Source organism: Myotis lucifugus, unplaced genomic scaffold (assembly GCF_000147115.1).
Source record: "Myotis lucifugus unplaced genomic scaffold, Myoluc2.0 scaffold_340, whole genome shotgun sequence".
NCBI lineage: Eukaryota > Metazoa > Chordata > Mammalia > Chiroptera > Vespertilionidae > Myotis > Myotis lucifugus.
In genome coordinates, this window is record NW_005871388.1 from 937,025 (window position 1) to 961,096 (window position 24,072).

Genomic DNA, 24,072 nt, shown 5'->3' on the forward strand with positions numbered 1-24,072 from the left:
GATCATCCAGGAGCTTTAGAATCCGGATGCCAAATGAATTGCTAGCTCCAATGTGCTGTGAATCACTGTTACAGGTGTACTGAGTTCCTGGAGCCAGATTTAACTAGTTCTCAACGTGACTCTTTTATTAAAAACTAGAGGCCTGGGGCACAAAATTCATGCACTCAGGAACGGGAGAGGGGTCCCTCAGCCTGACCTGCGCCGTCTCACAGTCCGGGAGCAGGCCTAAGCCAGCAGTCGGACATCCTTAGCCAGCTGTGAGCCCAGCTTCTGGCTAAGCAGCACTCCCCCTGTGGGAGTGCACTGACCACCAGGGGGCAGCTCCTGCATTGAGTGTCTGCCCCCTGGTGGTCAGTGTTCGACCAATGGGTTGTTCCACCATTCGGTCTATTTGCATATTAGCCTTTTATTATATAGGATTTGAGAACTATTGGCCTAGGGCCAAAAAATAAAATAAAATAAAATAAAATAAAATAAAATAAAATAATTGAAGTACAAGTTCCTTTTAAGTGAAAGCCATTGGACTGTGAATGAGAATACGTGGGTTCTAGTTTTCCTTGTGTTTAATTTTCCCAGCCATAGTCTCCTCATCTGCTAATTAAAGGGACAGTGTCAACATGATCTGGGAACTTAGAAATCCAGCCTTTGAGCCTTTCCCCAGCTGTACTGAATCAAACTCAGGGGTGAGGCCCAGCTAGCTGGGTTTTAAGGGCCCTCTGGTCATCCCCCGATTACCACTCAGTTGGGTGAACTCTTGAACTAAACTTTACCTGCTGTGCTCTGAAATTATATAGGTCTGTCCCTCCAAAATCTCAACCAACACCATTTCGGAAGGGCTAGAAGGGGTTTTTCAGCAAGCTGGCTGCTTTGAGGAGAACTTTTGAGAAACCCTTTAAATAGTATAAAAAGAACTATTGAATACTTGGTGATAAAAGGACCTAAAGCAGTTCTGGTATTAATAACGATGGTAACACGACTTCAAACCAACATAGCATTTGTGAAGGACAGTGTACAGATGGGACTGTCCTGGGTGGGAAAGACAGGCAGAGGGGTCCAACTCCAAATCATCCTCAACCTCCCCCCCCACCCCCAAAAAATCCGGACACGGAGGGACAAGAGCAGAGATACCATGTCAGCCTGTAAGAAGTATGCACACTTGGAATTGTGGGCATGGAAGCTGGGAGAGCCCTCACCTGCTCTCACCTCATTTTGCAGATGAAACTGGGTCCAAATAGGGGATGCTACCTGCCCCATGCCCCAGCGTTCTTTAGCAATCAAACCAGATGGAGAATGCCAGTCTCCTGAATTTTGGAGAACTTCTCCCTCCCCACACTCTCTGGGGTCTAGATGAACTTCTCTCCATTCTTCCTGTTGTCAAAACTTCCCCTTCCTGTGTTCCATGCATGTCCACCCCACCTGCCCAAAGCTACCGGGCAGTCACCATGGGGAGATAAGCAGGGGTATTAGTTGAAAATAAGTGTTAAAGGTTGACCACACCGAACAAGTTCTTTCTTCTCTTCACCTTATTAAGATCATCATTTAACCGAACACCAGTGTTTTCCACCCATGAGCCACCTCACAGAGGTGCCTACAGCCTCCTTCCAGCCTAGTGCTTCCCGGGGCCACTTCCCGAAGTCAGGATGGGCTCCTTCTTTGCCCCAGTCCAACAAGCAGACAATGTAGCCTGTGGGCTCCCGTGCCTCCAGCCACCTCTGCTGTGAGCACCAGGGGCCCTGGCCACAGCCCTTGCCCTGCCAGTCCCTCAAGTCCTGGCACCGACTCTCTGGCTCTTTCCAAGGACTGTGGTTGCCAAAGCCGCAAGGACCCAACTTGGCAACCAAAGGACAAAGGAAAAGGGGTGAGAACTAACACTCGGCGAGCGCCAGCTGTGTGGGGAAAGGATCTGGTGTGCAGCTGGGGACACGCGGCTGCCGGGCGGGGGGTGGGAGTGGGGGGACGCTGACAACCTGGTGAAGATCCGTGGGTAGAGAGTGTTCAGAACCGCATCTGTCTGACCTCAGAGCCATGTGGGGGGAGGAGGGGAAGCTCAGGTCCTGCCTTAGGGCTGCTTTGAGCGAGGAGGGTGGCCAAGATGGACAATATAGATAAGAAATCTGTTGGAGGCAACATGTCACTAGGCCCCCCACATCTTTACATGAACGGGTAGATTATTTTAAAGGCCAACACCAGATTTTAATTTTTCTTTTTCTAAAAACATGCCTCTCTCTATAAATATATGTATGAAAGTATAAAGTATGATATGATTCTTAATCGTTATACATATCAATACTAATAAGAAGTTAGAAGAGATCAGATGAGAAAAACAATAATAATGGGGAGCACCTTACGAAGGATTGACGAGGCCCCAAGGTAGCAGCGGCAGTGGTAAGAGAAGTGAGTTCAGAGCAGACAACAGCTGGTAGCTCTGTCTTCCGTGCAGTAGAGTTGGCCCCTTGGGGGTGGGGCCTGAGGTCTGCTCCCTGTCTGAGCTCCTTCCAAGGGCCTCCGTGGTTCCACCTCAGCCGTCTCTGCACAAAGGGCATAAGTAGACCCACAGACACAGCAGCATTTGCAAACACATTCATCATTTGCAAACAAATAGCAAGAAGTCAATGGCTATTCTCATTTCCCCCTCGAGGCTGCTTTCCTGTAAAGCCGGTTTGCAGTGCCCTCGAAGAGCCGGTTTGTAGCTGTGGGACGTCCACTTACTCAGGCCTGGTAGCTCTGCTTCCTTCAAACCACCTTTGGTCCTGCAGCCCTGTGGGAGCGGGGAGTCAGAGCGGAGGGAAGTCCGATCACGTGCTTCTTTCTCCAGGGAGCCGCCCCACTGCCCTACCTGCCACAGAGCAGCAAGCAGCTGCGCAAGCACATGGGGGTAGAAAAACAGAGCGGCTTAGCTGGCACCTGGAAAGCGGTGAACTCTCTCCTGACAGAAGGAAGGAGGAGGCTGGGGGATCTTGAAGGCCAATGGGGAGGCCTTTGTGCCTGGTAAATAGCAAGGCTATACCAACGTAGCGTCCCATGTCCTGGGTCCACAGGGTCGCATCCCACAGCAGGCTGGCCTGGATGATGCTGGAACTGTGAAAACGGCCCCACGGTGGGATGAGGAAAAGGCCTAGGAGCAGATGAAGAGCGTGGTTGGAAAGAAGTAGGTTTCTCGGAGTTGTAAGATGGAACTAGGAGAGTGCCCAGAGCAAGCCTGCGGGTGGGTCCTGGCCGCTCACTTGCTGGCCCTGCGGCTTTGGACCAGTTACTCGCCCTCTGTGCACTTCCCTCCCTCCTAAATCCAGGCTGCTAACGCCTGTCCTGCACCGTCCTGGCCTTGCGAAGTGTTGGGACATTGAGGGGTAAGGAAAAGGGCTTTGCCAAATTGGACAGTGATCTGAAGGGACTTTAGACTTAGGTGGCATGGCTTATGGAGTAAAAGAATCAGTTCCTTTTATGGAAGTAGAAGATGCTCCTTCCATTTGGGTCTAGTCTTGGGGGTGGTTAGGGCAAGTACCAGGTGCTGGGAGCCAAGGGATGGGCTCTCAGCTCCCCATTCCAATACTTAGGACAGACGATGGAAGAAATGTGTGTTCCTTCAAGCATGTAAAGATGGGTCCCTCCTGCCCCCCACAGAATAGGCCGGGGGAGTCCCCGCCCCTTCACGTGACTCCCTGTGCTGTGGAATCTTACGAAACTGTAGAAGTAAGAAGAATGAAATGAAAATACACGTATTTTTTAAGTAAGAAATTTATTTGATTAAATGACAATATATGAAGATATTTTAAATGATAAGGCTCTATGTAAATTTTTTATAAATGTGACTGTATAAAGCATTCATAAAATCCTCACGTACTTTAAAACCAGGTTGCAAGTAAGTATAACAGAACCTGTAAATAGTACTTAAAAGCAGGTTTCTTAAGTGACACTTGCAATTTGTCATCCTACACGAGGCATCTGGGGTTCTGTGACAATCAGGCATGGCTACCCTCAGTGAGAAGGGGTTGTTCCTCGAGCAGAACTGAAGCCGAGATTACACCACGACCTCAAGCTCCCTACACAGTATCCTAGCCTTTCAAGCCCTTGGGAATTGGAATTGAATAGGTGGGAATCTCTAGTCACTCTAGTTGAGGATAATTAGACAAAGAGGTTGGGAAGCCGGGGTTGGAAAGAGGGAGGGGAGGGGAAACCGAGGCATGGCTAGGGAAGAGGTTTCTACAGAGCAGTTTTAGAAATGACCAAGGAAATGATGAAAATAAAAACAAACACAACACAAAAACAGAGGCTCCTCAGAGCTGCACCCTGGGGTCTGCAGGGAGGAGGGCACCAGGACCCTGAAGGCCGGACCTGACCAAGCTTGCAGCTGGGCCACCACACACTCGCAGAAAAATCTTCCCTGGAGGGCGGAGTCATGACCTGTGCACCAGGAGCAGGGCGGAGTGTGTAGGTTACATCAACTTCTCCCCAAAGATTTTTCCAGCATCCAAGTGACTCTGTTTTCGGGCCAACAGAGAACCCGGGACGCAGGAATCAGCAGCTGCAAGTTATAAAACCAGAAAAGCTTCAGACCTGTGGATGGTGAACCGTAGGAAGAAGGTGATGTCTCCAAGTGTGCACACTGCAGGCAGCAAAGCACGAACGCGTCCAAGTGATTCAGGGGGAACTGAACCATAGGGAGGTATGGGAAGACCCCAGAAAGCAAAGGATGGTAACCACAAAGTAATCATATAGCACCCATTATTATAACTTAAGATACATAAACATCATCGAGGATCTATCTAGTGTCTGTGCTATTATTTTATAAATACAAAGACTTATGAGGGCTTCAAAATATTACAAATGATACATACATTCTGGTATGAATGTCACGCTCCAGATTCATACAACAGACGTGATGTTACACTTGAACATAGATTAGGGGTGACGTATAGAATAATTTTTGCAGACCATTTTCTGAACCTTGGTCACACAGGTGAATACCAAAATCACAGGAAGCATCTTATTTGGTGGCTTTGGCAGCAAACACGTTTTTTTTGGCTATGCATTTATGCCTCATACAAAGATTCGCTGCTCGTTTGTATAAATGATTTAAAGTCATCCAGAGAGCTTACGCCGAGAGCTCTTTTCTGTTTCCTTATCTGCTTCTTTGCTATCGAGTCTCTGTGGGAGGGCCCCTCAGTGGCGCGGCTCCTTTCCCTGAGGCTCCTTGTCTTCCTTAGAGGGCTGTATTTAAAAACAGTTTCATGTTTCCCATTCAGGCTAAGTGGCTCTTTAAAATCCCTAACCCTGAGATCAGTCTTCTTATCCATGACACGGACGCATGTGCACACGCTTACACACACACACACATTGTAATAAAACCAGTACATCCCTTCCTATCACCTGATTTCAGCAGTGTGCTTTCAAAATCTCTGTTCCCAGCACTACAGAAAATAACCTCCCAACATGTCCAGGTTGAGCCTTAGAGACGACCCTTCCTCTCTGAGGTGACAACGTGAGACAAACCTCAAGGTGGTTGGGGTCAGGGGTCCCAAGGTCAAGGTTCTGTGCGCCCACAGAACATGAAAGCGCAGCCTCAGCAGAATCTAAAACTACTTTCTATTAGGGAGGATGTGACAGCCAATGACTCTGTGGGCTGACTCTGTAACTCCTCTTATGCACGTGTGACCTAAATGGTCTACTCGGCTTACCCACCAGGAAAGGGGAGCAGTATTAACACCATCCCTTTATGACCACACGCATGATCTCAGGCACAGACATGTACAGCTCAACCCAGTTTATCTTTACGTCTTAAAGCCAGGGCTCAACCGTTCACCTCTGCTTCATTTCCCCAAAACAAATCTCCACTGTGGCGCCCGGAGAGAGGCTAGTGTCGCAGAGCGAAGCCAGCCTTTCTGTTGTGATGTGGCTGCGCCAACCTTGGAGAGAGATGCTGGGAGCTGGAGTCCCAGTCTGTGCAAATTTTCTCAGTGATGACCTGGCATGTAAACATACTCAAGTGAAATGACTAAAATAATTGGCTTTAATTTTTAAAAAAGGATCTAGGAAAATGACAGAGTAGCTTATGTACCTTCTCTAACAGATATTACCCCCTGGCAAGAGGTGCTTCTTTGGGCTCAACTCATCTGAAAATAGTTCCATTTGGAACTTTCCTTAGCCAGTTACTATAACCGGGCACTGACTCAACGCTGGTTCTAGGGCAGTGATGGCGAACCTTTTGAGCTCGGCGTGTCAGCATTTTGAAAAACCCTAACTTAACTCTGGTGCCGTGTCACATATAGAAATTTTTTGATATTTGCAACCATAGTAAAACAAAGACTTATATTTTTGATATTTATTTTGCATATTTAAATGCCATTTAACAAAGAAAAATCAACCAAAAAAATGAGTTCGCGTGTCACCTCTGACACATGTGTCATAGGTTCGCCATCACTGTTCTAGGGGATGAAACAAAACATCGATGGGTATGAAGCCGCACAGCCGGTCAACGGGCTTCGCCCAACCGGGTGCCACAATCACACCCCCCAGACTGACCGTGAGTCAAGCCAGCTCCTCATTCCCCACCAGCCAAACACCACCGTGTCCTAAAATGTGGTCTGGTAGCGAGGAGAGTGGAATCAAGGCCCTCATGGCAACAGCTAGGCTGGGCGCCCATGGCACGGCCCATGGCCGACCCCCGGCCCCACAGAACTGGGTGTCTGTTAAAGAGACATCTACGGCTGGAAGAACAACCTGAAACTTCAGAATCCTGACCAAAGGATGAAGCTGCTCTGTGCCATTCGCTCGGCCACCTGACTCTCCTCTCCTCCCCGCCCCAAGAGAAGTGTATCCACACCAGATGTGTGGGGGGAGATGGCTCCGAACCCCAGGTGAGTGGCTGAAAGCTGACACTGGGCTCAGAACCACTTCCATCTGTTAATCTTTCCAGCTTTAGGTTTCAGGACTGAGGTATGAATAGCATAATACAAGGGTAATGTGAGCGAAGTCTGATGCTTTGTTCATTATCAAGCTATCTATGCAACGTCCGTGGAAGGCAATCGAGTGGGGTAATGTGTCTGGCCTGGTAGAAAAATAAACACCAGTCGAATCACGTCTTTGTTTAAAATTTCCCATCTAAAAAATCAATTGCAAAGCCTGAGATTCCCTGCTTTTTAATGCTACTGCAACCTCAATTTCAAACCTGCATTGTGTGCTAAAGCTACGGAATAGACAACGCCACCGCCATGGGAGAGAAAAAACTGCCTGTGAGCAAGATGAACCACAGCCTAAGTGGAAAGGCATTTGAATGGACAGAACACTAAGATTTTTAAAGTTAAAATGATAGTGTATCTAGAAAATACTGTGAAAATATGTATCTCAAAATAGAACTAGGTTTAGTCAGAAGGCTCAGGAAAGCCACCACTTAAAAAGCTGACCAATAAAAAAGAGAGCTAAAATAACCTTCCCACTTTTGACTCTTCCTCACTTTTCTGCCCTTAGATTGTACCGTCTGGATGTCCTAAAGCGGAATAATCTAAGAGCAGTGACAACGTGCTGGTATTTTTCAGGATCTCTTCAAGACACTTTCCATCTTGGTAACTTGGCTCTTCTCTCTGATCAAGGCAACTCATGGACTTTAAATGTTTTTGGTGACACGGGTTCAAAGACTTCGTCATCGTCTTCCACTCCTTCTTCTATTGGTTTCATCTTGGCCGAGGCTCGCTGGTGTGGGGATGACACATCTGTCAGAGACACAGAAAGGAAAGCCACTTAGCGTGCAGCCTGTCCTGAAGCTGGTGTGATGCACCGGTTTCAAACTCCAACCGGAAAAGAAAACTCCCTGGGAATCCATCGCTGGTACCACGAATGGAGTTTCCCTTAACACTATATTTTCAATCCAGCATGTCAGTAAGACAACCAAGTCAGGAGGTGGAACACATTCCACTGCGTGTGCTTGTGTGATGGGCTTCTCAAACATCCCAGTCCCTAGTGGGTTGCCCTAAAGTCTGTTTAGGAATCAGAATGTTCCTACATGAATATCAGACATGGTGACTGGAGTCCCTGGAAAGCTGATTTAACTCCTGATTTCCCTAAAATATGGTTTTATTCTAAAACTATAGGCCCTCATACCATCTGTAGCATGACCTAAAAGAGCAGTTCTTGCCACCAACTGTCCAGCCATGCTCTGGACTGACATGGAGATGGAGAGCGGGGGACAGTGGGGCAGGAAGAGGGGTCAAACCTGCAGGCGGAAGAGCCAGTGGAGGAAATACAGTCTTAAGTAGCAAGGCATCCCAGGGCCTTACAGGATGCCATTTAATCAAAGGAACCAAGCAATGAATGATCCATGCATCCAGCCCTCGTTCATTCACTCATTTACCAAAAGCTTATTGAGCATGTCCCATATATGGACACCATGCCTGATGTAGAAAAAAAATATTGTCTGAAAGTAAGAGAACATATTGTAAATAGGTGCAGAGACTCCTTGAGGTGCCTCATGAGCAGCTCACATGACATCATAAGCACAGACTCCCCTCCATACAGTTCCCACATTCAATGTCAGGATCCACCTGCCCGCCCACACCTGTGCACATTCTTGCTTCCCCCTAGCAGGACGGAGTGGTATTCAGCAAATGCTGAACTCGGGCTGGGTGTAAGGTTGATGATGGAAGAACAATGGGTGAAATCAGACTCTTCAAGTGTTTTCTGTACAGCAAAGGCAAGTAGCAGGATCTTATAAAGACAGGAATCAGAATGGCTATAAGAAATTTATACTGATCAGCTGTTAAGCCTTGGCAAGAGTCAGCAGCAGCCAGCAGGGCCTGCCAGCCCTGAGAGCAGGCTGCAGTCAGCGAGGAGGGTCAGGGACCAGCAGGGGGCCCCACGGCACAGGGGCAGGCGGCCTGCACAGTGGTCAAGACCAGAGGCTGAGAAAACAATTCCAGGGTCAAGTCCCCGCTCTGCCGCTTCCTGCTGTATGCCTTGTGCTCCGTTACTGTGCCTCTCCAGGCCTCAGCTGCCCTATCTGTGGAAAGGAGATATTCACAGGACCTGCCTTCTAGGGTTGTTGGGAGGATTAAAGAAAAATGTGCTTAGCAGGGTGCTGGGCACATAGAAAATGTCACTAAATGTCATTTCTTATTGACGACAGAGTCACTGCCATACACCCAGGGAAATGCCACTACCAACAGCCACATCTTCCAACATAAAAAGGTCATCATTGTGCAGGCCCTGGCTCTGCTATAGTTTATGTGTTTGTTGTACACACACAGAAATTATTCACTTTCAAACATTTACAATCAATTAAAATACTGAGTTTCTGGAAAGACAACTACTGACCGACGGTAGAAAAGAAGCCTGTATGAAAGGCCCAAGAATGAACTTCTGGCACAGAGCACAAGGGCTTTGTGTCCCTTTTCGCACAGGCGATACCAAACACAACCTCCAATTCACAGGTCGGCTCAGGTGGCAATGAGTTCTGTCTGTGTGACCTTGGGCAAATTACTTCACTTCTCTGTGCCTTGATTGCCCTATCAGCAAAATAGAAGTAATCATAATAATATTATCTACTTCATATGGCTGTTTTGATGAATAAGTGTAAAGTTCTTACTCAAATCAGTACGTGGGATATGATAACACTTTGTAAATATTTGTAAGTCAATCAAATCAGTGAATTAATATGGTCTTTGGAGGGCAATAGCTTAAAGAATTGGGAAACTGGTTAAAGTTCATCATTGCCCATGAGGATGGCAAAGAAAGGAAATGGGACTAGTGCTTGAATAGGGGTCTGTGTTTCTCAGTCTAAACTGGCCTGAGTGCAGCACAGTTGTTTTGTGTGTGTGTGTGTGTGTGTGTGTGTGTGTGTGTGTGTTTTACCAGTAGCCATGGCTTCCATCATATTTCTAGCCTCAAGTTATGATTGAGTCTCATGAAATATTAACCTAGGCTGAGTATTTGCAATCAGACAAAACCCTCAGAACATTAAGCCAAATCAATAATGTAGCGCATTCAGACATAAGTGTATGCTACACATAACAGAAACACATCCAGTTCATTTTGATTGGGGAAGTGAGACCAACTGATCTCTACTTTTTAAGCCCATCTATCAAACCAGGGGTGACACTCCACGGTATCCTGAGGCTGCTATCTACACTGAGGACAAAATGTTCCGACCCTTCCACTACCTCGCTAATCGCCGTGTTTCCCCACTGAGAGAAAGTGAAGAGAGGGCCCCAAACAACGGGAAATGATCTAGTGAAAACTCTCCAAGAACTCCCAGCTTCTCTGTGAAAGAACTGATTCTGTTCCCACTGTACTTGCCTGGGAAAGAAAGGGCTATGGTGGTTACTCCATAACATTACAGTCAGGCAGGCAAGAGTCACCCACAGTCCTGGGCTGGCGTCCAGGGGTCTCCAGGGAGGGCCTCCTTCCCGTCTAGTCCACGCTCTGGCAAGCTCACTGACCCCCAAATCCAACCCATCCCTCTCTTCTTCTCCTCATGCTTTTCTCTCCACCTGGAATGGTCTCTCCACTCCCATCCCTTCCCGCCAAATCCCTATCCATGCCTCAAGGTGGAGTTCAAACCCACCTCCTTCACTTGTGGTCTTCCCTAATTGCTTCTGTGGGGGATTCTATTCTCCTCCAAACAACCACAGCCCTTCCACGTTCTGCACCACGTTGTGGTCATAAGAACGGGCACCTCTCCCTTCCTGGAAAACAACATCCGAAAGGTTGTGACCACAGCCCCCCTCTCCTGCAGCCTCGCAGCGCACCCCACACATAGCCAGGTCCTTGATAACTACTTAGTACGTGAAAAAACCCTCCTCCGAAACTCGGCCTTCAGAAAGCTGATGCTGAGGACGTGGGAGAAACACAGGGCCATCGCATTTCATCTCTTATGGGTCAATCCCCCCCACCACCACCACCACCACCACTACCACCATGGGGCACAGCAGCATTCAAGCGTCAGCAGGTCTCGGGCTTACAGTAAGCCCTCACTATGAAAAGGGACTGCTATCAGCACATATATTCTGTGTCATGTTCCAAGGGAAATCACTTTAGAATAATTGGCTGATTTGACAGGGCTTACAGCAAAGAGTACTGGCCGCCGCGTAAACATCAATAAGGTACCTACAACCAAGTTTTCATCCAATCAGCCATACAAATCTCTGAGCAACTGAAGGGTTAAATCTTGGGGAAATAAAAACAAATCGGACATAGTCTCTGACTCTCTTATTTGTCAACACACTTTTCAGAGTAATTCATTCTCCTCGCATCCCTACTAATATTTCCACTTTATACCCAGAACAAACTGTGAACAAACTGTGAAAGCAAACAGAGTGGGGGAGCTGCCCCGGGTGAATGCCTTTCTCACCTGGGAATGAACCAGGTGGAAACACATCCAGCTGGCCCTAATAGCCCCACGAGATTGCATTCTTCTGCTACAGCTCTTTTCTCACGGAGAGCACTACATTCGCTTTCATTTCAGGCTTTGTGGCTGGGTTAGAACCCACAAGTCCCCAGGCCCCAGTTCCCACCACTGTGCCTGTTGCTCTTTCCCCACCGGCAGATGCACCTGACGTTTTGCAACAGAAACTTGGTCTCACTGTAACTGCCAGAAGCAGCCCAGCGCCAGCTGCTGCCTGAGCCCTTGATAGGAGTCACGGTCACAGAGAGTGCCCACACTCTGCACCAACTGGTTAGCCTGGGCCTCCTGCACCACCGAGGGCCAGGTAGGACGTTCACCTGGCCCCACCTGTCACTGTCACAGACAGAAGAAAGGCGGGCTTCCAAGAGCAAGAGCGAGGAGCTCACCTGGCCCATAGTCCCAGTGCTCTCCAACCTCAGCAGGACCCTGTGGCTCAGTGGAAGGAAAGAGCCCATCACTATGCAGCTAGAAATCATTATTTTGTCCACAATCCAAACCCAATATGGAGTGGAGAGAGAGAGAGAGAGAGAGAGAGAGAGAGAGAGAGAGAGGAGATGGAGGGAGGGGAGAGAGAGACAGAGAGAGAGGAGATGGAGGGAGGGGAGAGAGAGAGAGAATATTCTGCTCTAAGGGAACGATCTTACATTTCACAAGCTGAACATTATTAAATTCTTTCTACAAGTTTGGCTGCCTTTTTCATTAATTTTAGGCACTGATGCATCATCAGACATTTGCCCAGAAGGCCTAATATCTTACCTAGATGTGAGAGCATGAGGAGGAGGGAAGAAAGTGAGCTTATCTTTCGTTAAGTGCTTTTCAAATTACTTTTGCCCCTCCAGGACACTGCTATGAGGTCATGACCTCAGCGCAATATTTTTACTTTTCATTTCTTTCAAATTCAAGAGAAGCAAATACTTTCATAGCCATACATTTTCCAGAAAACTGAGTTTTATCTTCTATTACAACCGCTTTTACAGTTGGGAGATAAAAGTGGTAAACTCTCTCCTTTGGTGCTTATTATAATAAAAAGAGATAATTAGCATTATTTTGTTGCTATTAGCTATAGTCACCTTCCAATTGGCTCAGGCGGCCAAGTAACAGAGTTTATTATAAAAAGTATGTAAAGCAAATAGTCTCAGGCTGAACTGCGATCCAAACTTATCTGGTGTGAAATTGTTAGATACGTCAGGAGTTACTGTTGCTGGGGGACTTTCATATGACACCAGGAACAAAAGTAACTTCTGCCCAAAAGACTTCCACGACCCTTCCACCCATACCAATGCCCCCAGAAGGCACAGCCCCCGGGGCAGAACTCACTGCGAGCAGTACACCACACTCCCCGTGGGTTCCGCTGAGAAAGGGAACTGTAGCACCAGGCAGCCATTCCAAGGGTAAGAAAGAAAAACTCAACCTCAAAAGCATGGGCTTGAGCCGATGTAACAGGCTGAGACTTTGGAGAGCCCGGAACTGAACCTGGACACCTGCACTCGTGCTAGAGCACAGGCGTGATGACACCACGGACACCCACAGGGGACTGGGATCCGAGAAGCCGTCTTTCCTCACAGACCTGTTCACACGGCAGCTGGTATCCGGTCCTAGCTGAAGGAGACAAGCTTGCTATCAAGACTCTGAAGGGCCCGGCCAGTGTGGCTCAGTGGTTGAGCATCGATCAACCTATGAACCAGGAGGTCACAGTTCTATTCCTGGTCAGGGCACATGCCCAGGTTGCAGGCTCAACTCCCCAGTGGGGGTCATGCAGGAAGCAGCTGATCAATTATTCTCTCTCGTCATTGATGTTTCTATTTCTCTCTTCCTCTGAAATCAATAAAAAAAATTTTTTTTTTAAAAAAAAAGGCCCTGGAGAGTCTTTTGCAAAGTACAAGTCGGCCATGGAGGGTAGGCTCAGGCTGTGCCACCAGCCCCTTTTGTCTTCCTGAGGTCCCAAGAGAACTACAGTGCCGTATTTTTCCGTGTATAACTATGCATGGTGTCAGGTGGGTGCTAGTCTTATCCGGGGGAGCACCTCGAAAGTTATATAAATGACTAACACTATGCTGTATCCTTGAAACTAATATAATATTCAAGGTCAACTATACTTGAAAAAAAGAAGAAAACCACAGGAAGCTTTTGATACATGGACCAGGAAGGTCATACGGAACGGTCAAAATCCCGATGTGGAGTAATAAAAGCTTGGGTAAGAGAAACTGCCTTTCACAGACTTCTGTCCTTATTAAGCTTATTTCTATTGCAGTGTGCTTGCTTCTCATTGTCAGGCCTTAGAGCCTCGCCTAGCAGGCAAAGTACCAGACGTATTTGTTGTTCTTAAATCTCTGCTCTAGGGAATAAACAAGCGACATCAAGTTGGATCTTCAGATAAATTCAGTTCCATGATATGAAGTTTGTCAAGCGCCATTTCTCTCTGCTTCAGAAAGACACTTATTAAAAAGGAGCAACACCTCTGTAAACTATTCATCGTAATATTACATATGATTTCCCCATCTCCTCTGTTATTTTAATGACATTTTCTTTATTCCTTTCAAGGTGTTCTTATTTTTATTATCTTTGACCATCTGGCCAACTGCTTTAGCAAGCAATTAAAGACCATACAGGGCTTTAGAATTTTAGTTATAGTATACAATTTCTGGTGAATGGGGCTGGGGAAGGATTTAATGGCTTCTTTGCTAGAAAGATTATCATCCATTTTCCTGCCTTTGACTACTTATATTGGAATTTTTTTAATTAAAAAAATTTTAGTGAGGTCATAAGATATTTTTGAATAAAAAATTAAGTTTGATTGAAGCTTTCTGAACAATAATGCTAAAGCGCAGGTATGGCCCTTGTACTTCACTTCTCTTCGAGGGACTCAGCACCAGCAAGGAGGTGTTCGAGTCAGGGCAAATGAGGAGGGTGGAGGAAGTCAGTGGCTCCCATGAGGAGGTTTTCTGTGGCCCAAGGTCAATTCTTGACTCCTCAGAGGGACGGTCAGGGCCGTGAGCTGCATGCCACAGGGCTGAGCAGCCAAGGAATGGAGAAAGTCCTGCAGCTCCTTCCTGCCCCAAAGAAAAAGCTACAGGGCTGCAGAGACGGTGGACAAATGCAAACAGGGAAGCTGGTCCCAGATGGCAGCTGAGCAACAGACCAGAGAATCACCAGTCTGGGAGAGGGAGGAGGAGGGGGGACTGTGAGAAAGGTCTCAAGCAAAAGGGAGCAGGCACTGATGAACTGAGAAAGTGAAGACGTAAGATAAGAAAATGAAAGGATAAGGAGAACGAAGGGCAGCCGGAGATACCCATAAAAACAGAAAGCAGTATGAAAAGGCATGATTCAAATAGGAACCAACCACTAGGAGATTTTAGTTAAGAAGTGAAAGGGATTTCATCTAAAAGAATGATAAGAAGCTAGAAGATACTGGGGATATAGTGAATAAGGTGGCCATACAAGCAAAGCAATAAAAAAAAACCTTTAGGGGAAAAAGGAGGGTCAAACTATGGAGCAAACTGTGGCATGATTTCTATGTTGTGCACCAAAGCCAAATCCATTCATACTTGACATTAGGAACCTTGGCACAGAACAAGAGTCGTGACATTGAAGCCAAAAAGGAAGAAATGTAGTGATAGCCAATTATTTGGTTTTGAATAAAGCATAATAACGTCAACATTTTTATTCGCTTTCAATTCTTCAGAACAACCCATAGACCAAGGAAGACCTACTTAGTTACCAAAGAGAACAGTGTTAGTGCCACTGAGCTGTACACTTAAAAATGGGTAAGATGGTAAATTTTGTTATGTGTATTTTATCACATTTTCTAAAAAACTGAAAAAAAAGAAGAGAGAACAGAATGCATATGCCATCGACCTTGATTGTTTAAAAGTTAAAGAAGAGCCCACAACAGCATGAAGGTAGAGGGGGAAAGAATAAGAAAGGGTAGTGATATTAATGCTTTCACCTTTAAAAATGCCCCAGAGCAGAAAAGAAATGGGGGTTTATTGTGTTATTTAATGTTACAAAGATAAAGAATACAACCTAGTGAGCAGAAGGGGGAAGGGAGTTAAAAGTGAGCTAAGTTAGGTTAGTGGTTAAATCAATACATAACGGCACATTATTTAACATCTGGACAAACACTGTTCCAAAGTGACAGCTCCCGGGGAGCAATTATTTGGAGGGATCAGTTCTTTTCACTAGCGATTTTTTTTTTAACGTTTGATATCTATGTGCATATATTAACTTGATAAGTTTTTACTAAAAGATGAAAAATGTATAACTATAAATTCCCTTTGTAGTCATTTTACAGATGAGAAAGTGCTGTGAGCATACAGGCCATCTAAAGGATTGGGGAGGGCGGGGTTCTGGGGGCAGACAGCACGGCCCCTGCTGGCTGGGGACCAAGGACCCAGAGGAGATCACCGTCACACTCCTCTACCCTAGAAGGGGAAAATGCAACACTTAGGGCACGAGGTGGTGGTGAAGATTAAATGAGAACATGCTGGAAAGTCACGGCAGTGGTTATATATCCCCAGACAAGTTTACACTCACATATGGATGTGGGTATTTGTAAGGAAAACAGCAAAGCAAGAACTTCAACACTTCTTTGTTTCGGGGCTAGCCCAGGAGCCGTGGCCAGGCCTTTGACCTCCCTCAGCTGCGCTTCATCTCTGCAGCGGGGGTGCTGCGGGGTGGGTCTGAGGCCTGTTCCTGGCTCTTCCTCCCTGTCCCTGCGCCTGATCCCATCTCCTCTCCAGCTTCCGCATGAAAGCGTGCTGTTTGTAAGTCGACAGTTGTCCGCAGGGGGAATGAAATGCAAATGGAGTTGAATAGACTTTCATGGAACCAGTCTTGAAACTAAGAATTGGCTGTTTGCATCTTTCCAGGTAAATAAATAGATAAGAGAGCTGAGAGAAGGTCCTTATGTCAGATATGTTGCTAGTGTTTGTGGACAAGAATGCTAACCGGATGCAAGCTAACCTGACTGAAAGCATACTTGGGCAACTAGGTCATATGGAATTAGTAGACGTACAAAGCACCATTTTGACATTAATAACAAAAAACACTAGGAAAGGTTTTATTTGCCAGTAAGAGATATCTCTCTAAATAGTTCATAGTTGTCTTTTAAATAATCATAATTGTTAAGTATAATTCTGAAAAAAAATAGATGGTTTAAACCTTTAAAAGATGAGTTTCATCGTCAGGAGTATACTGCCTATATTGCCTCAGGGTTAAGAACAACAAGCAAGCAGCAAGCCAAACAAGAGATTATTTAACCCCAATAAACTAAAAGAAAATTCTGCAACTTTAAAGGAAACACAATATGGCCCCCTGTTGCCATGACAATACCTGTGTTCATCACCAGTTATCAGTGACGAACTGCCAATGACAATGTGCGCGTGTGTGTTACACATTACATGTGGGGAGCAAACCTCATAAGGTAGAGAAGATGACAAGGCACCTGAGAAGCACCTTGGTCCAGGAGCAGAGAGAAGCAAGCTCATATCCACACGAGGGCATTACATCCTCTCACACGTCCTGAACACCTTGTCCCTTCTGGTCTTCCCATGAACATAAGGTTAAAAAGCCTGGCCAAGGCTCCCAGGCTAGCCCATGAAACTCAAGTACCGGAAGCAAGCAAGAAGAGTTAAATTAAGTGTATTCTGAGCTACTGAATAAACGGGGAGAAACCATTTTTTTCTTGGGCTATCTGGTTACTCCACTTTCTCCCCTTTAAACGAGAATTAGATGTGGAATGCAGACTCTGTGTCGTAGAGAGCAGTGATCTTGCTTCGGATTAAGCATCATGCGAGGTGTAAAAACAGAGCACATTGTAAGAGCTGGACCAGCAGAAATTTCTCTGAAATGGTTCACCTAATGTTTCCCCTCACCTGTTTCTGAACGGCATTTCTGTTACACTGCACATATGCTGTGTAATGCTATGAAGTGTGTGTGTAGCGTTATATCCCACACGGGGCAAGATGTTTAAATAGTGCCTTCACCAGAACCTCTGCAAGCCCCTAGATCACCTACCAGTGGACAGGAAATGCAAGAAACACCGTGATCACCACCAGGAGGATGCAATCAACAAAATCCCAAAATGTAGGGAACGCTATGGCCTAGCTGCTAAATGTGTAGTTCAGGACCGGACACATTGGCATCACGTGGTATCTGCTAACCAGGTGGAATCCCAGGCCCCACCCCTGTCTGCCCATCTGCATTAGAAGCATTAATAAGAGCTCCACTTGATTCATATACTCCTTTATGTCTAAGAATCAATGTTCTGCCCTGGCTGGTGTGGCTCAGTTGGTGGGAGTACCGTCCTAGTCACCAAAAGATCCCGGGTTCGATTCCTGGTCAGGACATACACCTAAGTGGTGGATTCAGTCCCTGGGCCTGGTCAGGGCATGTGCGGGAGGCAACTGATCGATGTTTCTCTCTCATCTCTCTCTCTCTCTCTCTCTCTCTCTCTCTCTCAAAATCAGTGAAAGTGTCCTCAGGTAAGGATTAAAAAAAAAAAATCAATGTTCTATAGGACAAACAAAAAACCCCAAAACAAAACAAAAATGCAGAAACACACACAGAGAGAGACAGCCAAAGATAAAAGGGACGCTCAGAGATTAAGAGACTTTAGGGATGTATCAACCAAATGCAAATGATATGTGCTGATACTGATTTGCATTTTAATGTTTAGCTCTACTACTTTATTTGAGTTAATGACTAACTGGAATGTAAAAGTTGTTTAATTAGGAAAAATATATGAAATACATCTAATTTTTAGAGAGTAGCATTGCTTGTAATTCTGTGAGCACATGCGAGGCAAAGTGAAAGCTAACCAAAAGCTAAAAGTCTGAAGAATACAAATGGTTAATTTCAAATGTTCCTATTAGAACCCTCATACAAAGAATATGAGGAACATTTCAGCGAAATGGAAATTAACCAGTCCAGGAACACCTATTTGCAGCACTGTGTGGTTATAATGAAGGGTGGGAGGGTGGGAGGTTTCTCCAATGAAGCAGGCCGCAGGGGAAGCCGTGGCTCTGGGCAAGCGCCACCTTCTCCTGAGTGTAGGGGACTCCCCTGCGGAGGGGTGAACAATAGCAGCTGCTGTGCCTCCTGCAGAGCTGGCAGGTTCAAATGCAAGAACGGGGTGAAAGTGACCTCTAAACTATAAAGGGCTAGTCAAATGGTATATGCATTTTTCTTTTCTTTTGAATACACAGAGGCAATATGTTCTAACAGCATGGGCTTTGGAATCACACAGGATACCTAGGTTTGCAATCCAGACCTCCCCCTCACCCCCAACTATGAGGTGAATAAACATCTCATAGTTCCCATTTCCTCCCCTGTAAAGTGAAACAATACTCACCGTGATAGACTGTGTTATTGTCAAAATGCCTGCTTTCCCTCCCTCACGCAGGAGGATTCAAGATCCATTCACTAATGGTGGTTCTGGCCAAATGACATCTCTGGTCCAGAGAACATGAGCGGAAGTGGCGGAGCTGTAAGAGCCATGACATGATTCTGCCACACTGTCTTCCCTCTGCCAGGAGTGGCAGTGACCCAAACAGTGACTGCTCCTTCCACATCCCAGAGTGAGTTGGACACGGGCCTGGAGCAGCACTCGATGTGCACGTGAGCAAGAAAGCAGCCTCTTCCTCAGAGAGCTGGGGACTGCCTATTGGTGCCTCATCATCTAGCACAAACTCACCTGCCCCCCTCTGTGCAGGAGTCCAGTGCCTAGTCCATGTGGTGATGCACAGAGAGAACCTGGAAAATACTAGCTGCTACTGTCAGTTGACGTTTGTTCCCTTCTCTCCATCAGCATTTTGAGAGCAGCTGCCAGGCTGTTCACTTGCACATCAGAAACTCGAATAATAAGAGCTTAGTCACTAGTTTTAGGGACCTACCCTTTACTAAGACCTCACACATGCTCAAAATGTGATAGATTTTGTTATTTCAGCCCAACGGTCCTAGGAGATTGATTCTGCATTCTGTTTTACAAGGAATGTAATTTGTAATGGAAAAGTAGGAGGCATATTGATGGGACTGGCAAAGGAAAAACAACAGCCTTCAGTACTTCTGAGCTAACACGTAAGAGAAACAGGAACTAACCAGTTTCTAATGAATTATATGATAGAATTAGTAATTCATAATTTGTGTCAGTGTTGTGCTCAAGCCCTGATGTCTTTCATTAAAACTGCAGGAGGGAAGCCAAGAGATTCAGAACGAGGACTGGTCAAAGGGAGCAGGCATGAACGAGGATGTGCTGTGTAATTCACACACACACTCAACAATATGCATGCATAGGTAGCTAGACGCGTTGGTATCAATATGTGAGATCTTGCATAATAAATCTGAGGCTAAATAATTAAATAAGCAACGTAAGCAGGTTGCACACATTTCTTTCTTTCTTTTTTTGTACAGCAAAGTACTAAAGTCTAGTGAGACAAGGGAACAAGGAAATGAGAAGTGAAAATGTGACCCTGCCCTGAAGGGCAGCGCACGTCTTCACAGACACTGAAGCCTGAGTTAGCCGTGCAGGAGTGGCTGGATTACACTCCTGGTTTACTGTAGGGAAGAGGGAAGGAAACGGAGCAGGAGTTGTGACCAGATATGACAGTTCATGTCGGATGAGAAAGGTCATGCGACTTCCCACAAGGCACACAGCTAATAATTATTAGAGCAAGAGCCAGGTTTGTATGCCCATGTGTGATCCATCCACTGAGCACCAGAAAACAGGTTTCCAGAGGCGAGTACAATACAGATGTTAATCTTGAAAACATGTTTTAATTCTATTTAAACAACATACTGTACAGAAGCTTTTTTCCCCCTAAAATGTTTTTATCCCCAAAATATTTAGATTATACAATAAAATACTACAGTAAAGCAAAACTGATTTTAAGAAAACAAATGCTCATGCTATATACCACTGGTTCTCAGTGCTTCGTAAGCAAGACTGTGGAACTAAACAAAAGTAAGAACTACAAAAACAAGCTATTCTACAGGAAAAATAATCCACATACAATATTTAACTATAATTCCCTTTCTGCTGATCTTTCGTAGTAATTAATCACTACACATATAACTAAATGGGTCCATTTGAAAACACTTCTTGAGCACTGAATTGTTTCAGTACATTTGACATGCTAGTAGACTGCAGGCTTTGGTTAACCTGTTACTTTCAAAAAGTAACTTTAGAATAAAATACAATCATTTCCAATTTCTCATTTGCGTTGCTCCTGAAATCTCCTTTAGGTACACAAAGTATTTCTATGCCTAGACTTTGCTTTGGAGGCTTGCACCAATTATATGGGCTTGCCAATCCTTTGTCAGTTGAAAGTATAGTTAAAATCTTTAATCCAATTTATCCAAAGCATCCAAAGTTACTCATTTACACAGACACTTAGGATTGCTGAATGTTTATCTATATTTACCTAAAAGTTACTCTGGATTAACATACACTTGGAAATAGTAATAGTTTTTAGTTTATGCAATGGGAGACTTTGTCTTTTTGCTATTTCTCATGAATTTGTTCGAAGTTCTTTTACTACCACCCTTGGAATAATGCGTAAAATAATTTTAAGCATTTAATTCTTAAAATAACCTAGCTTCTCTCATTTTACTTACTAATCTTCAATATCTGTGTCATCAGTTGTACTTAAAATGTCTTAAAACAGTCTAAACTATGGAGAGATCTTGCAAAACGTACTGCTTGGTGATGTGTGAATGAGTAACTCACAGGGGTGTTGAGTGGCCTCCTTCATTTCAGGGATATTCCATTACCTGGTCTCACACTGAGATAACCAGCCAGCAGTAAAACACCCAGGAGTTGCTTGCTACTGTTTTTAACACATGGCTGGATCTAAGCTTTCACCAGGACTAAAATCATGAAAACAACAAAGCCGAATACCCAGCAAACCATAAGGACCCTTTCCCATTATTCCAGTGAACCAGTATTTAAAAAAGTAGGTGACAAAAACAGTGAACACGTTCTGAAACAGAAATAAGAGATCTAAAGTTGGATTTTAGCTGATATTATTAAAATAATCAGAAAAGATCTGATTATTTTTAAGGATGCCTTTAGGTTGCCAAAGAGTTACTGGCAAAGTTATTTTTCTGGTCAAAGTTGTCATCTGTCTATTTCCAGTGCCATCCGTCAGAATCCCGACATGTATCAGTTTTGGGCTAACTTACGGAGAGAGGACACGCTGGGGGTGCCCCGGAGGAACTGGTGTAAGCCGTCCTCGCTGTCACTGGAGCTGGCTATGCTGTTCCTCATTTCCAGCATGGAGATCTGCGTGCAGAGGCTGAGCTGGTGCTCCAACTTTTTGGCCTTCTGAAAGCAAAGTTTCAAGATTTCTGACATCTATGGGACTTAGACAGTATTCCCTATCAGTGCATTTACTTTTCCTTGGAAAAAAGTCTACCTGGTACAAAGTAAGTGCCCAATAAATGCCAGCTATAATTTTTATTTTCGGGATATTACTATAGATAAAACATTTAATATACTCATTAGTCTAGTTATTAATCTTGAATAATAGTAAGCACCAACCTAATTTGATAAACAGCCTAGACAAGATGACTTAAGAGAGCACACGCCTATACTCATAGTCCCCAGAGAACAACAGTACTTATCACAGAAACAATGTTTTCCAAGTTCTCTTCTGTGATCATTTTAATTTCCTTCTAAGTAAACGTGGGGAAATGAAGATCAAATTGCAAAAGATCTATATAGCTCTGAAATCCCGAACTAAATTGCTACAGGCCTCCACCCTGTACCTCTCTAGCCACGTGTGGGCTTCCAGGGAAGGAGGCTGACCAGGAGGATGTGCGGGACTGGAAGACCCCAGGGTTAAAATGCCAACTTCCTGCTCGCTGGGGTTCGTCAGCATTGCTTTGTCTGCAACCTCCCTACTGCCCTGCCCCCCTACCCCGCACCCCGCTCGCTCTGCCCCCCACTCCCCCACCACTCACTAGGCACCTTCCTTAGACTGTTTCACAGACTCTTTATGAAGAGGATAGCACCTCCTCGCCATCCATGGAGGTCCCTGACACTTAGAAACACAACACCTCACTCCAAAATGGCAAATGTGATCATTACAAAATATGTCCTCACTCTTGAGAAATGAGTCCCAGAAGCATTCCCACTTCACTTAACATTTGACTAATTAATGGAAATTCAGGAAACTATATATTGTATTAAGTGAGGTATACCTCACTGTACATATTTACTTAACAAAATAAACACACCCAGAAAAACTTACTTTATCATTTAAGGTGGGATCATTCAATGAGTAGAGCTTATTTGTAATGTCTTTTCCTATAAGATACCTAAATATTTCATACAGGAAAGGTTCGGATTCCAGGAAGTAAGTTAATCTTTCTCTTGACCAGCATAAAAATCTGCAGTTATCGTCTGCAACAATGGTGACCTGACAATGAAACAGAGAAAGAAAAAAGTACATCTATGTATATGAATTATGACTACAGTAATTTGGGGAAGAGCAGAGTAGAATAATTTAGTGGATATTATGATAGCAATGATTTATCATATTAGCTAAATTAAAATAAGATCCATACACCTAAGCTTCTATAACCATGTGTAAAATTATGTTTAAAACCAAGCGGTCTGGAGACTAAATAAAAGCAAATTCTCCGAGTTTTATTGTTGTTTCGTGAGGTCTGGTGACAGAAGAGTGGCCACTGTCAATAGCACTGCTGTAGAGTGTGTAAGGCTGGTGTTCCAGTTGGACGTATAATTTATAGCTAAATATTTCTTTACACCATGAAGATTACCACAGAAGTGGAAGAATACACTTCAAGCAAAAAAACCAAAACAAAACAAAAACTGAGGTAAGATTCGTGAGGCCAAGTTATAGATGAAAGACCTTCTCTAGCTAAGTCTGCAAACACACAGGAGAGAATGAGAAAACGGACTCATGAATCAGTTTTAGGGCCTCGGCTGTTACTAACAAACACGGCCAGCAGGGGCCTTCTCTGGGTCTTTCTCTCATACTATTTACTGAGTGTGACCTTTCAAGACTAGCTCCGATCAGTGCAGCCCTCTGGGGACACACAGAGATCCTGCCGTTAGACCAGCACTGGGAAACCGTACCCTTTCCTTAAGTCTTATGACACAGAAAAGTGGGAAAGTACTGTAATTGCACTACAGAGAGTTCAAGTATTCCCCCAATAAATCCTTCCTCCAGGGTGAGGGAAGCTAGAGGCAGGAAGCTCTTCCTCCCAGGCAGGTCCCCTTCCATCAGTTAGTACTTCTCTGCGCTTCGGTGGCACTCACAGCCCTGCATCCTGACACACCTGTCTCTCCTGAGCGCGATGACAGGAGGGACGGTGCACCTTCATGTCTGGATGTCTGTTTCTAGCACAGAGTGGTGCTCAGTGCATGTTTATCATGTGAAGCAATTAGCAAATGAACACGAATACTGTTGAAGGAAGAAACCATTTTTCTATCTCAACACGAAACCCCAGGCCTATCCAGGTAGGAAATTAATAAAGGCTTGTTTAACTGATATGAAGTAATATCTGGGCCTCACAGCAAATATTTCCAAAGGAGCTCTTTCCCCTTTTTTAGTCACAAAATTAAACCTATTTCAGAAGACAAGGGGTTATTTATGTCTACTAAGAGAGACAACGGAAAACCCAGCTTCTCTCAGTAGCTGAAATCTGATCTTTAC

At 45.1% G+C, this 24,072-nt stretch overlaps 1 protein-coding gene across 1 annotated transcript in view; it reads right to left on the reverse strand.

Annotated features, from left to right (window-relative positions):
- Nucleotides 1-7,323: 7,323 nt before the first annotated feature.
- Nucleotides 7,324-24,072, reverse strand: part of BVES (blood vessel epicardial substance) — a 31,912-nt gene continuing 15,163 nt past the window's right edge. The window contains exons 6-8 of the mRNA XM_023764603.1: nucleotides 22,642-22,809; nucleotides 21,572-21,713; nucleotides 7,324-7,706 (exon numbers count right to left, since the gene is read on the reverse strand). Of these exons, the coding sequence (XP_023620371.1) occupies nucleotides 7,582-7,706; nucleotides 21,572-21,713; nucleotides 22,642-22,809 (435 nt within the window). The 3' untranslated portion in view covers nucleotides 7,324-7,581. The remainder of the gene's footprint in view (nucleotides 7,707-21,571; nucleotides 21,714-22,641; nucleotides 22,810-24,072) is intronic.